Source organism: Mirounga angustirostris, unplaced genomic scaffold (genome assembly GCF_029215605.1).
Source record: "Mirounga angustirostris isolate CCGP_5_RB_7025 unplaced genomic scaffold, mMirAng1.0.hap1 SCAF_7, whole genome shotgun sequence".
NCBI classification, from domain to species: Eukaryota; Metazoa; Chordata; class Mammalia; order Carnivora; family Phocidae; genus Mirounga; species Mirounga angustirostris.
In genome coordinates, this window is record NW_026991715.1 from 58227823 (window position 1) to 58243552 (window position 15730).

The following is a 15730-nucleotide window of genomic DNA, read 5'->3' on the forward strand; positions in this document are numbered from 1 at the left end:
TGAATGTAGAAGAGTTGGAAGAAACTTTAATCATGATCAAGTCCAGTTATTTTATTTTACTGATGAGGAAACTAAATTTGGATTTATGGACCCACAGTTGGGCAACTGAAGCCCAAACCCCATTGTTTTGATTGTTAAACCCAAAGAATCCTGAGAGCACAGTGGATCATGGCAGTGGGTGACAATCTCAGTTTAGTGTCTTCCATTTCATGTCTCTGAAATATGCTACTAGATAGTACAGTTGATAGTCTAAAACACTACAGGAGCTCTAGAGAGAAAATTAAGGGGCCAGAATAAGGAGTCCTTTAGAGATTCTGTAAAACCGAAGCCCAAGTTAAAATGAGTGATTTTGTAGCCTGGATTCTCGATAACCAGTAGGGGGCGATGTCTGCATAGATCCTGACAAAAGCTCTTTTCAGTACTGATTCCAGCTGAACTGCTTAAATAGAGACTGGGTCATTCTCTTGGATCATGACAGTTGTACAAGAAAATGTAAAAGACTTTAGATTTTTTTTAAATGCTTGACTCCTCATCTGTGTAGAGAATGGCCCCAAAGTAGTAGGACAGAGGATTTTCTTTTTTAGTCTTCTTGGGGAAACGGATGTTCTTGTTCTACTTAAATTTGGCCACCTGATGAATATAACTCCTGAGTCTGTTCCCAAGGTAATTTATTTTATTTCTCATGGCACCATTCTCTTCCCCAGGCTTAGAAACCTCCGGTTCTACTCGTTTTCCTCTGCCAGGCACCCTTGTGCTGTGAACAGCCTGCTTATTTCTCCCCATCAACAGCCATTGTGTGTGTGTAAAACCTGCAAAATGTTGCCATTTCCCAGCCACCGCCTAACTGGACTTGTCACCTTTGCTTCCGTAGTAACTTCCAAACTGGTCCTCCTGTGTCTTTAATGTCCTCCTTCATTTTCACCTAACCAGACTTGGCTGCCGTCCCTCAGTGCTTGAGTGGAAGACAGAGCTGGTGAGCTGGTCACTTCCTTATGAAGCTTACAGCCCAGTGGGGCTCTAATGGGACATCTTGGTGTGGTAATTGTCACGACTGTCCCACAGATTGCACATCCTGGCCACTGCCCTCTAAATAACTGTACTGCCTCCCTCCATATCACCCATTTTGATTACCAAAATTCCTCCATATCCGCCCCCCAATTTACAAATAACCCATCAAGGAAATGGTCTCACACCCCATTTGAGAACCACTTTTTCCCAGGGGAAAACCACAGATACAGCCTCAGAGTTCAAGTATTCTATATGGGAAAACTTGAAAAAAAATTGTTCATTTTAATCATGTTTTTAAAATTTGACCTAAGCACTTTCTGGGTCAGCAGAATGACCAGTACCAACATGAGATATCAGGGTCCCCTTTGGTTCTTGGGCTGACAGTTGATCCAGCCCCAAGTGATCTTCCACAACCTCAGCATTTTACCTTCATGGTCCACTTTTTAACCCAGTTCTTGGAAGCCCAAGTTTTCAAGTTGAAGAAATGAGGCTCCATCTGGGCCTCTCCCCAGGGTTGTCCAGGTTCTTCATAGCACCAGGGGTGGGGCAGGGCCACCTTGATGAAGTCATACAGAGTATCTACCTATTTGCCATGGCCTCCACCTTGGCCTGTGGTTCCCCAGAAAGACTCTTCTAATTCTCACAAAAGTGATGGAGAGCTGGTATTGGCTCTGGGCATCTGCCGTCCCAGATTAATTGTTCCAAAATGTAGTTACGGTTACAGTGCTCTCTATTTGATTGTTCCTTGTTCTCAGCTGCAATAAGAACAGACTCCTCTCTCTAAGCACATTCTGACTTCGCTCCAGTTGCATCCCTCCTTGTGTGTCACGCTTCCGTCAAGCTGCATGTGAACACACTGTGTACTTGCTGGCCTGTCTACTGTGCGTGCTCCTCTCGCCACTGGGAATGGGGTGCCTGTCACCTCTCCGGGCACACTGCTGGAGCTGCCTACCACAGATGATGCTTCCACAGATTATTTCCATGCTTCTCCCCACGCCAGCTAATGCCATCTCTCCTGACATTAGCGTGATGTGGTTAAAGGAACATAGACAGCATCGGGGCCAAAAATATTGGAGTCTGACTGTTGACAGCCTTTTCTTCATCTCTAAAGTGTAGAAACCCCTACCTCTGCATCAGAAGTCTGTTGGAAAGGCGCTGTTCCTGGTCTGCCCATAGCCACCAGTGCAGAGTGCTCTGAGAGGCGTGGAGGGACAGGACTTGGACCTCTCTGTGAGGGTGAACGGCAGAGTGTTTTCTATAGCTGATGCCTTAGTCCTGGAGACTAATGTTCACATGGAAAAGGCTTTGCAGCTCTGTTGGGTTACTCCTAAAAAGCTCTTTCCTTTGGCTACTGTTTGTTTCTCTCTAAAGAAACGATGGGCGATGATGAGGATTTTCCTGTGTTCATCCTTAAGCTTTCTGATTTTATTCCCCCTGGATCATTTAGATGTTAAGCATGTGAAATGCCCATAAGGATTTTGCCCTTGCTTACAGAATGGTCTCTGTCCCAAAGCGACACTCAGGAGTGCAAGTTGACATTTTGTTATTGTTATTCAATATTATTGTTTATGTATTACTAGTGTAACAGAGTGTTTCTTAGGCTTATAAATTTTGGTAAGGTAAAAATCTCAGACGTGACCGTTAGCCACTTTCAGGCCTGAATCTGGTGACACCTTATTCAGCCACAGATTAAAAGGTATCACTACCACTTCCTATTTTGAATGTTTTTTTCTCTCAAACTACCTTCTATAGAAGGCACCGAGTGCTACCTTAAAGCATGCAGAATTTTGACAAAATCGGTCACAACCAGGAAAACAGTTTTAAACTTAATGTGATGTTACTTTTTCTAACCTCTGCTGTTAGCAATCCAAAGGTGCTATTCAGAAGTCAAAATGCATGGTGAATAAGTATGCACATAGAAGTTGGCCTTTATTTCCCTGGTGTAACGCTAAAGCAAACTAAACTCTTGACTTTCTCTACTTGGGGCTAGAACAGCTCGTGTTAGCTTATGTTTGTAACATTGGTTCTGTGATTTTTAAATGGGAAAAATGACTATTGAGAAATGGGTTTCTTAGTACCATATCAAGATGGATAATTTTCATCCCTAAAATTTCCCCAAACAAGACAAGTAATTGAAGTGGCTGATCAAGCTCTCTTTGCCAGAGGGTTGTGCATAGTGAGGAGGGTCAAGGGTCAGAAATGAGGGGCAAGAATGCTATAGCAGTGAGCGGACACAGAGGGAGGTTTTTGAGTAGCTGCTGTGAAGCCTGAGGAGAAATGGACAGGTGAGGAAGGACTTTACTCATGTCCTACATCTTCGAGAAAACATACATTGAAGATCTGTGTTACTCAGCAAGGTTTCTGGAACTGCATTTGTATTTTATTTGATTCCTCACTGGGCATATTAGGCCTCAAGGTAACGCAGCTGGGTTAAGGTTACAGGGGTAAAGGGCTCTAAAGCTCAGATTTTGGAAGGAACAAGAAAAATTATAAAAAGAACCCTTGATGCAAAGGTTGAGAACCATGATGGTTCTAAATTTTACCACATAAAAGTTATCTGAAGCCTGAGCAGAGCCAAAACAGGCAAAGGGAAGGAAAATAAGAAACTGAAGGGGAAAAAGTGATTTCACAGAGTTGAGAACTTAAGGGTTTTTTTTTTTTCCCCCTTTTTCCTTGAGTTAGGTATGAGGTTGGATTTTGAAGCAGTTTCATTAAACAGCATTTGTTCATAAAGTATCATAAAGAAAAAACACCATTAATATAAGTGAACTTGCTATGTGTTCACAAAGTTGCGCTAGACAATTTTATGTGCCTTTCTACTCTTAATCTCATAACATCTACTTTTGGTCACGTGCCAAATTTAAGATGCATGAGATGAACAAAGAATGAATGTCTCTGATAAGTATGATTGTTTTCTCTTCCACAGTTACACAAACACACTACTCACCTTTAAACTGGAAGCCTTATCCCAAGGGCAAGATAACTTAAGCTGGAATGAAATTCAGAATTGTATCGATATGGTTAATATTGAAATTCAAGAAGAAAATGACCGTAAGTATAAAACACTTTCCTTCTCTCAGTATAATGAGAGAATAAGGTATCTGCACAACTTAGTTCCCTAGATTAGGGCTGCAAATTTTTGCACATGGAGTTTATGAGAGCATACTCCCCTGATAGGCATGCATATATTTATATATAAATTTTATGCCTATAATACTGCACCAACATATTACATACATTACAAAACATACACAAAAAGACATAAAAGGATAGAATGAAAATGCGTAAATAGAAGTCCTCATGTTTTCTTATTTATTCATACTTCAGAGATGACTATTCTAAATAACTCAGCTTTTTAGGCACTCAACTTCATTTTGACCTTTCATTTGGACATTTTTTAAAAATACAACATATGTTGCTACCCAAGGGAAAAATTGGAATGCAAGTCTTTAGGATCACAAATCATGAGGATTCACTGTGTATCTAGAAATTATGAGCTACCTGCAGGAATGTGGACAATCCCAGGAGGATATGCCCTGAAACATGCTTTCTTGAATGTCACCTTACCTCCTTATCTTGCTTACAAAAACAGAGTGAAGAATGGGGAGCTCTGTAACTCAGCAATCAGTGTAGTCACTGCTTTTCTGTAGCATGAACTGTCAAATTCAAGTGTAGAGCGGTCTTTTCCATCATAAAAACAAACAGCACCATCATCTTTGGCTTTGTCTGAGCTGTTCGATTTGTCGGCAACATTTGGATTAAGATGGCTGATGTCACTGACCTCCCCTCTGTTCTCCAGCTTTCCCTTATTTTTCTAACTTGTCCTAAGTTTGCTCACAGAGTAAACAGATACTTCTCTCACAAGCTTAGGCTGTTCTAGTGTGTTTTGGTGAGGTCTTAGTTCTGGTCTTCGAAGGCAGAACCTAACTTTGGGATAGTAAAATCACTCTTGACGTAAAACATACGACTTTGTTACTTGATTGCATTTGCATAATTTTCTTTTCTTTCTTGACTGTTTCCTGTGAGCCCTGTGCCCAACATCAAGGCAGGGTTTGTTTTGTTGTTGTTGTTGTTGTTGTTAAACATCTCACTCAAAGTCCCTAATAGATAACAAGAGTTCAGATATGCTGCCCTGACATCCAATTCACAGATGTACCACTGTTCCACTGATCCCTGGACAGTTTCTTCATTGTATCCTTTTTAAGTTGTTTAAATCTTCAGTTCCTCTTCTCTGACCACACAGCTTGCTGCTGCCTCTGCATGTCCTTGGAGGGAGGCATTGCAGGAATCCCTGTGATCAGATGCTTTGCACACAGCCCACTTAGCTCTTTTCCGACACATTGCCTTGGCTGGTGGTTCTTGCCAGATGTCAGTCAAGAGGGAAGCACTAATTTGAGCAGATGTTCAATATCATCTGGTCTGGGGGCCTGTTACAAGGCTCAAACCCCCAGCCCCTTGCCCTCCTGCCCTGCTACTTGACCCTTAGCTGCACACTCTTGAGTTACCTGCACTGGTGGTTTGGGTGCTTTGGCTAATGCAACTCAAGGGTAGGACTCCTCTGTTTGGGTAAACAAAACAAAGAATCAGGTGCCATCTTTCTTTTCTAACTTGTCCCTAGTTCTTTCTGACAATACTCTGTCCAAGTCTGCTTTGGTGATTTCTATGTTCTGCTAATATGGCAAAGGTGTGTTAGTTCTCAGTGCTAAATGGTTGTATTTTTACTCTCAATCTTTTTTTTTTTTTCCTTTAAGATTTATTTGAGAGAGTGAGAGTGTGAGCAGGGAGAGGGTAAAGGGAGAAGGAGAATCTCAAGCAGACTCCCTGCTGAGCGTGGAGCCCCATGTGGGGCTCAGTCTCACAAACGTGAGATTGTGAGGAGCTGAAACCAAGAGTCGGACGCTTAACCAGCTGAGCCACCCACGCTTCCTTTTACTCTCATTCTTAACATTGATTAAAAAGCTGGGTGAAGGATGCCATTTTGTCCCAGACTATCAAATAGAGCCTTTACTTTTTTTCAGGAAAAGAAAAACAAGTAATGTTTGTATAACTTAAAAAAAAAAAAGAATTTTTTTTTTTGTAGGTGGGTATTATTTCTAAGCAACAATATCTTTGGATTGATAAGGCATTATCTCTCTAGGCAACTGCACTACTGCTCTTTTCCATGGGCTGTATCACATAGCCACTATCATATTTCTTCTGATAATCATGTTATGAAGGGCATATGCCATAACCACAACAGTTATTTCAGAGACTTCCTTATCATATTTCCTTTCTAGAATTGGTAGCATTCAGTGCAGAATATTTAATACTCTGTGCTTTGGCTTGTTTAGTTATGTCAAAATGAGGTATTTTCAAAGTTCTTGAAGTATTGAGTTTGATATCCTATGTTTAGGTAATTTCTTTAAAAGCTAAATAAAATAATATGCCATTATGAACTGGCATGAATTGCACAATATAGTAATTAAATCATCTGAAAGAGCTAAGGATTTTTCATGGACATCTTGAAAGTGCATTATCCTTCCCAACCCACCCGTGCCACACACTCCAAGGTCTAATCTTGTGTCTGAATTGTGATGTGGATAAGGATATGCAGCTAATGGGACATGATAAATGTGGGAGGAGAGTTTAATGGAGAAGCTGCTAAATACATTTCCTCAGACTTGGATGCTCTGTTGATTTCTTACTGGAAAGTTTACTTTTCCCAGTAGAGCCATAGAGGAGCTTCATTTTAACTATGTAGCATAGACAAGGTAGTTTTCTTTCTTTGAATTTTTGCTTCAATTTGGTAGGTACCCTTCTTTGTAGGTTACCTCATCTGATGTCTTAAATATACAATCTGTAAGAGAATGCCCACTCTTTCATTTGACGAGAACGTTATAGTCTTGTATATGTTTTAAAAAATTGGGTCATGCATCTATATACTGCCTATGAGAGATTCATTTTAGACCTAAAGACACCTGCACTTTTGAGGACATGGAGAACCATTTATCATGCCAATAGACATAAAAAGAAAGCCAGAGTAGCCACACTTATATCAGACAAACTAGATTTTAAATCAAAACTGTAACAAGAGATGAAGAAGGGCACTGTATCATAATAAAGGGATCTATCCAACAAGAAGGTCTAACAATCATAAATATTTATGCCCCCAGCATGGGAGCACCCAAGTATATAAGTCAATAACAAACATAAAGAAGCACATTGATAATAATGTAATAATAGTAGAGGGCTTTAACATCCCACTTACAACAATGGACAGATTGTCTAAACAGGAAATCAATAAGGAAACAATGGCTTTGAGTGACACACTGGACCATATGGACTTAACAGATATATTCAGAATATTTCATCCTTAACTGGCAGAATACACATTTTTTGAGTGCATGTGGAATATTTTCCAGACTAGATCACATACTGGGTCACAAATCAGGCCTCAACAAATACAAAAAATTGAGATCATACCATGCTTATTTTCTGACCACAATGCTATGAAACTTGAAGTCAACCACAAGAAAAACTTTGAAAGACCACAAATACATGGAGGTTAAAGAACATCCTACTAAAGAATGAATGGGCTAACCAAGAAATTAAAGAAGAAGTAACAAATACATGGAAGAAATGAAAATGAAAACACGACAGTCCAAAACTTTTGGGATGCAGCAAAAACAGTCTTTAGAGGGAAATAGATAGCAATACAGACCTACCTCAGGAAGCAAGGAAAATCTCAGATACACAACCTAACCTAACAAACTAGATTTTAAATCAAAACTGTAACAAGAGATGAAGAAGGGCACTGTATCATAATAAAGGGGTCTATCCAACAAGAAGATCTAACAAGGAGCTAGAAAAGGAATAGTAAATGAAGCCTGAAGCCTAAAGCCTAAGGGAACTAATAAAGAGCAGAAGTACATGATGTAGAAACAAACCAAAAAAACAGTAGGACAGATCAATAAAACTAGGAGCTGGTTCTTTGAAAGAATTAATGAAATTGATAAACCCCTAGCCAGACTTACCAAAAAGAAAGAGAAGGGACCCAAATAAATCATGAATGAGAAAGGAGAGATCACAACCCACACCACAAAAACACAAACAATTGTAAAGGAATATTATGAAAAATTGTATGCCAACAAATTGGGCAATCTGGAAGAAATGGATAAATTCCTAGAAACAACTAAACTACCAAAACTGAAACTGTGAGAAATAGAAAATTGGAACAAACCCATAACCAGCAAAAAAATTGAATCCATTATCAAAAATCGCCCAACAGGAGCACCTGGGTGGCTCAGTTGGTTACGCATCTGACTCTTGATTTTAACTCAGGTCATGATCTCAGGGTCATGGGATTGAGCCCCTCATTGGGCTCCACACTGGGCAAGAAGCCTGCTTGAGATTCTCTCTCTCTCTTCCCAACCTTCTGCCCTGCCCTACTTGCACACTCTCTCTCAAACAAAACAAAAACAAAAAAACTCAAGTGAAAGTCCAGGGCCAGATGGCTTCCCATGGGAATTCTACCAAACATTTAAAGAGTTAATATGTATTCTTCTCAAACTGTTCCAAAAAAATAGAATTAGAAGGAAAATTTCCAGACTCATCCTACAAGGCCAGCATTACCTTGATTCCGAAACCAAAGACCCCACTAAAAAGGAGAAGTACGGGCCAATATCCATGTTCATCCGGGTGAATCTTCTCAACAAGTACTAGCAAATCAAACCCAACAGTACATAAAAATAATAATTCACCACAATCAAGTGGGATTTATTCCTGGGTTGCAAGAGTGGTTCAGTATTCGCAAATCTATCAACGGGATACACCACATTAATAAAAGAAAGGGTGAGAACCATATGATCCTCTCAATAGATGCAGAAAAAGCATTTGACAATTACAGCATCCTTTCTTGATTAAAATTCTTCACAGCGTAGGGATAGAGGGAACATACCTCAATATCGTAAAAGCTATATGCGAAAGACCCACAGCTAAAATCATCCTCAATGGGGAAAAGTGAGTAAAGTCTCAGGATACAAAATCATTGTACAGAAATCTGTTGCACTTCTATATACCAATAATGAAGCAGCAGAAAGAGAAATCAAGGAATCAATTCCATTTACAATTGCACCAAAAACCATAAGATACCCAGAAGTAAACCTAACCAAAGAGGTAAAAGATCTGTACTCTAAAAATCGTAAAACAGTTATGAAAGAAATTGAAGATGACATGAAGAAACAGAAAAAAATTCCAAATAGAAAAAATTCATGAATTGGAAGAGCAAATACTGTTAAAATGTCTGTACTACCCAAAGCAGTCTACACATTTAATGCAATCCTTATCAAAATACCACCAGCATTTTTCACAAATCTAGAACAAACAATCCTGAAATTTGTATGGAACCATAAAAGACCCCGAATAGCCAAAACAATCTTGAAAAAGAAAGGCAAAGCTGGAGGCATCACATTTCTCGACTTCAAGCTATATTACAAAGCTGTAATCATCAAGATAGTATGGTACTGGCACAAAAACAGACACATTGATCAGTGGAACAGAAAAGAAAACCCAGAAATGGACCCACAACTATGTGGTCAACTAATCTTTAACAAGGCAGGAAAGAATATCCCGTGGAATAAAGACACTCTCTTCAACAAATGGTGTTGGTAAAACTGGACAACAACATGCAGAAGAATGGAACTGGACCACTTTCTTACACCACACATGAAAATAAATTCAAAATGGAGGAAAGACCAAATCTGAGACAATTTGAGACAGAAAACCATCAAAATCCAGAGGAGAACACAGTCAACAACCTCTTTGACATCAGCTGTCACAGCTTTTTACTAGACATTTCTCCCGAGGCAAGAGAAACAAAAGCAAAGATGAACTATTGGGACCTCATCAAGATAAAAAGCTTCTGCACAGTAAAGGAAACAACCAACAAAACTAAAAGGCAATGTATGGAATGGGGGAAGATATTTGCAAATGACCTATCTGACAAAGGGTTAGTATCTAAAATCTAAAGAACTTAACAAGCTCAACACCCCAAAAAAACCAAAAAATCCAGTCAAGAAATGGGCAGAAGACATGAATAGACATTTTTCCAAAGAAGACATACAAATGGCCGACAGACACATGAAAAGATGCTCAACCTCACTCATCATCAGGCAAATACAAATCAAAACTATAATGAGATACCACCTCACACCTGTCAGAATGGCCAAAATTAACACAGGATACAACAAATGTTGGTGAGGATGCAGAGAAAGGGGAACCATGTTATACTGCTGGTGGGAATGGTGAGCTGGTGCAGCCACTCTGGAAAACAGTATGGAACTTCCTCAAAAAGTTTAAAAATAGAAATACCTTATGACACAGCAATTGCACTACTAGGTATTTATCCAAAGAATACAAAAATACTAATTCAGAGGGGCACATGCATCCCGATGTTTATAACAGCATTATCAGCAATAGCCAAATAATAGAAAGAGCCCAAATGTCTATCTCTTGATAAATAGATAACGAAGAGGTGATGTGTATATATATATATACACATGTGTATATATATGTATATATACATAAAATGGAATATTACTCAGCCATCAGAAAGAATGAAGTCTTGCCATTTGCAACAACATGGATGGAATTAGAGTGTACTATGCTAAGCAAGCTAAGTCTGTCAGAGAAAGACAAATACCATATCATTTCACTCATATGTGGAATTTAAGAAACAAAACAGATGAACATACGGGAAAAAGGTAAAGAATAAAAGGAGAGAGGAAAACAAGCCATAAGAGACTCTTTTTTTTTTTTTTTTAGATTTTATTTATTTATTTGACAGAGAGAACACAAGCAGGGGGAGTGGGAGAGGGAGAAGCAGGCTTCCCGTGGAGTAGGGAGCCCAATGTGGGGCTCGATGTGGGGCTCGATCCCAGGACCCTGGGATCATGACCTGAGCCAAAGGCAGACGCTTAACAACTGAGCCATCCAGGCGCCCCACCATAAGAGACTCTTAATGATAGAGAACAAACTAAGGGTTGATGGAGGGAGATGGGTGAGGCATGGATTAAATGGGTGATGGGTATAAAGGAGGGCACTTGTTATGATGAGCACTGGGTGTTATATGTAAGTGATGAATCACTAAATTCTACTCCTGAAACCAGTATTACACTATATATTAACTAACTAAAGTTTAAATAAAAACTTGAAACACTAAAAAAAAAAAAAAGTTGAACAAATAAAGAGCTCCGTTTTGGATGTGTTGTTGTTGTGGGAGACATCTTACGTAAGCAATAGACATTCTAATTCCTCTGTTCTACTTCTTGTATCTTATGTTTTGATTTTGGTCACAGTAATTGAGTCTCTTTTTTTCTAAAAGTCATCTTTTATTTACATTTTTTATGCAGATGACTTAGCAAATTCCTAAGGATATAGTTAGTGCTTAATAAATGTTTAATAATGTTGTCAAAAATAAACCTCTTTTCCCCTCAAAAAAAAATAGAGAAGTGGGTCATGGCCTAAGGCTCAGCAGTGGGATTTTCCCTTTTCTTATAAACAGAGGAAGTGATACAGATGTGCCCAGGGTGCTTCTGGGTAGGTCTTTCAGCTCCTGTGAGGTCATTTACTATGACCTCAGCAGCTTGTATTCTTAGAAACGTAACAAACAAAAACTTAAACAAGTGATTTCAATCAAGTCAGCTGGAATGCACTCATTCCCAGGTGATTGGCCATTAGGAACACGCGTTCTCTTTCTCAGACATAGTTCTGTTAAGATAATTTTTGGATGGGGTGTTTAAAAGTATTTAGAACAGTCTACCAAAGGGATTTCATGTCCAGGGAATGACATGAAGTAGTCTATGTTCTCCAGGTTATAACTCCTACAGGGTAAAATGATAATACCTTATATATATGGATAGTACTTACTTTCCTGAATTCTTCCAGTGTTTTGATATAATGTAACTTGCATTTTAGAGAAGTGTTTTTGCTTATTCTTCAAATATATTTAAGTGTTATAATCTGGAATAATTTCTGGGCATTTTAAATTGTCCCTTTCCTTCTACAGATAAATCTTTTCATTCTTAGCAAGGTAGTATTTATGGGTCATCTATTCAGGAGATATTTAGCTAAATATTTAACTTGAGCATCAGAACAAAGATAGTTCTTAAAAATTACAGTACCTACTCTGTTTCATAGCATGTCACGTTTGTAAAGTGACTTGTGATTATGTTTGAAAAGTAGCTAACAAAATGACAGTAGTTTGGCTCTAAGAATGTTTATTTTGTAAGCACTGCTTGTTAATGTGTAGTTTCTTTACTAGTTCTTATCCGTCAGCACTAACCTGGGAAGCAAAAGCCCCCTGTTAGTGTGTGTATGTGTGTGTGTATGTATGTGCATGGATTTTTTTTTTATCAGTACATTACTGTTAATGTATTTTGTCTTCCTTATGATTTTCTTAGCATTTTCTTTTCCCTAGCTTATAAGAATACATATGTAACACATAAAAACATACAAGATACTTGTTAGTTGACTATGTTATCGGTAAGGCTTCTAGTCCATTGTAAGCTATTAGCAGTTAAATTTGGGGAGAGTCAAAAGTAATACATGGATTTCTGACTGCATGAGGGGTTGCTGCTCCTAACCCCCACACTGTTCAAGGGTCAAACGTATATAAGTATATTCATGCAGATACATGTATACGCTGTAGTATTTTATGACTGGCTGATAGTTTATTTTTAATAATTAGATGGTACTAAGAGGGGGCCTCCAAATAGATATCCTTTGCTAGAGTTGTAAAAACTTGTCAAATTCCATAGCTTGGCTTCTGTATTTTTCATTCCTGTACCCCTAGGAATTGTAGCTGTAGGACACATCACAACCGTACCATTTCCTCTTTCTACCAGCAATGTATGAGAGTTCCAATTTCACCACATCCTCACAACACTTGTTATTGTCTCTTCTATTATAGCCGTCCTAATTGATATAAAGTGGTATCTCATTGTGATTTGGATTGCATTTTCCTAACAGCTAATATGAGTATCTTTTCGTGTGATTATTAGCCATTTGTATATCTTTTTTCAAGAAGTGTGTGTTCAAGGCCTTTATCCATTTTAAATTGGCTTTTTTTTTCATTGCCCTGTTATAAGAATTCCTTATATTTAGGATACACATATATAAGGTATACAAGTCTTCATCAGATACAGAGCTTGCAAGTATTTTCTCCCAATCTTTAGATTATCTTCACCTTCTTTGGTGTCTGAACTTCTGTGTCTGAAGCACAGAAGTTTCCATTTTTACAACATCCCATGTATTTATCTTTTTCTTCAGTTGTGTTTCTGGTGTCACAGCTAAACTTATTGCCTAACCCAAGGCCGCAAAGATTTACTCCTGTGTTTTCTTCTTAAGTGTTACATAGTTTAAGCTTCTACACTTAAGTCTGTGACCCATTTGGGGTTATTTTTTGTGTATGATGTGATGTAGGGAGTCCAACTTCACTCTTACGCATCTGATGGCCAGTTGTCCCAGTGCCGTCTGTTATAAAGACTTTGACCTATTGAGTTGTCTTGGCACTCTTGTCAAAAATCAATTGACCATAAATGTAAGGGTTTATTTCTGAACTCTAAGTTCTTTTCCATTGATCTGTACATCTGTCCTTATGTCAGTACTGTGCAGTACTGATTAACTGTAGCTTTGTAGTAAGTTTTCAGAATGAGAAGAGAACTCCAGTTTTGTTGTTTTTCAAGATTGCATTGGTTATTCTTGGCCCCTTGCATTTGCATAGTAATTTTAGATTCAGCTTGACAATTTGTTTGAAAGAAGAAGGCAGCTGGGATTTTGAAGGGATTACACTGAATCTATAAAGCAGTTTGAGGAGTATTTCCATCTTAACAGTATTAACTCTTCAGATCCACGAACATGGGATGAGTTTGCAATTTATTTAGGTCATCTTTAATTTTTTTACATGGTGTTTCATAGTTTTCAGTGAACATGTCCCGTGCTTCTTTTGTTAAATTTATTCCTGTTTTCTTTAAGTAATTAGAGTGTATTTGTGATTGGAACCTATTCCAAATGGAATTTTCTCCCCCATTTCATTTTCAGATTGTACAATGTGAGTGTGGAGAAATACACTTGATTTTCCTACATTGATCTTGTAGCCTGCAGCCGTGGCGTGCTTGTTTATTAGCTCTTACAGTTTGTCGGGGGGCGGGGGGAGGGGCCCATCCCCCTTTCTAACTAAATCTTTGTCATAAGTGATTCTAGAGAACTTATAATGGACTGTGACTTAAGAAGAAAACTTTTTTTCCCCTAGGAATTGTGGCTGTAGGACACATCAATGAAGCTATTGATGAAGGGAATCCTTTGAAAACTTTAGATACTCTGCTGTTACCGACTGCTAAGATTAAAAATGTAGACCCAGACTGCGCCCAGCACTACCAGGATGTTTTATACCATGCTAAATCACAGAAACTCATGGTGAGTCTCAGTAGGTTTGTTGCTTTTAAATTTACAGAGTGGCTTGGGGAGGGGGGCTGAGAGGGAGGATTTGCTTTACTCGTGTTTCCTAAAACTTATGAGCTGCTTGTCCCAGCAATTGCCTATGGATCAAAATGGAAATAATAGGGCTCTTTTTATTTTTGTGTCAAACACGAGGAGGAAGGTGGCTCCAGAGCTAATTACTACTTCTACTTTAACTAAAAAGTCATTGGTGGTTAAGTTCTTGTTCAGAGTCCAAGTCATTGGATATTGACTGAGCACATACTGTATGCTTAGTACTGTGTATAGCATCCGGTAGGGGGGGAAATGATACAAGGAACACATGACATTTGAAGTTCTCTGTCCTTATCCTTAAGATGCTTAGAAACTGAGGCAGTGGGCATTCTCATATAGAATAGTTACATAACAGTGAGAGAAGTGTATGTCAAAACAAGTCCTGCACAGAGTGATGCAGGGACAGGGGATTGTTGTGACCTAAGAGGAGTGGTCGTGGAGACAGAACAGGAGCTGCACCTGAAAGGGAAGGAGGAGCTGGCTAGGCGGGTGGAAAGCAGGAGGGTGCAGGGAGGGAACACAGGGCCAGGAGGGTGTGAGCATGGTTTGTTCTCCGCACGGGAGGAGACCGACCTGGCTACAGTCCCCTTAAAGAGTGGAGGGTTTTTTCCTCGCTACAGAGCTTATACTGATCGTGGGAGGAATTCCACAGACGCTAGCCCCTCTTGGAAGGGTACTAAGTGGCGAAGTTTATGACCTCATCCCTGAGAGTGGTAGTGATGCTACCTGGGACCTGTTCGTAGCTGCCATGTCCCCAGGTGCAAACCAAACCCCAAAGGGTGGATGTTTCCTCTGTATAGGTCTTCACAACCCAGAAACGGCCTCATCCAAAACAGGAAAAACATCTTTGACTAGAGCAAACATTAACTGAGCACCCGCTATTTGCCACGCATGGTACTAAGTACTTGTATGCATACCATCTCATATAATCATTATAATCCATAACAGCCATATGAATGAAATCTCTTTATTATCATCTTATAGATAATGGAACTTAGACTAAGTCATGTGTCCAAAGCTATCCAAAAAGTAATTAGTTCTGCAACCATGACCTGGTCTGATTCAGAAACATATATTGTTGTGCATTAAGGCAGATGGAAGAAGATGTTTATTGAAGCACTATAATAGCAAAAGACCCAGAACACCATAAATATCCATCAAGAGCGGGTCAGTTAAGTAAACTGCAGAATATCCA

The 15730-nt window shown here is 39.1% G+C and overlaps 1 protein-coding gene across 4 annotated transcripts in view; it reads left to right on the forward strand.

Moving 5' to 3' along the window:
* IQGAP2 (IQ motif containing GTPase activating protein 2) overlaps positions 1 to 15730 on the forward strand; it is a 289473-nt gene that overhangs the window by 178467 nt on the left and 95276 nt on the right. For all 4 annotated transcript variants that reach the window (XM_045896728.3, XM_045896738.3, XM_045896719.3 and 1 more), the window contains 2 exons: positions 3935 to 4059; positions 14297 to 14460. In XM_045896728.3, the coding sequence (XP_045752684.1) occupies positions 3935 to 4059; positions 14297 to 14460 (289 nt within the window). The remainder of the gene's footprint in view (positions 1 to 3934; positions 4060 to 14296; positions 14461 to 15730) is intronic.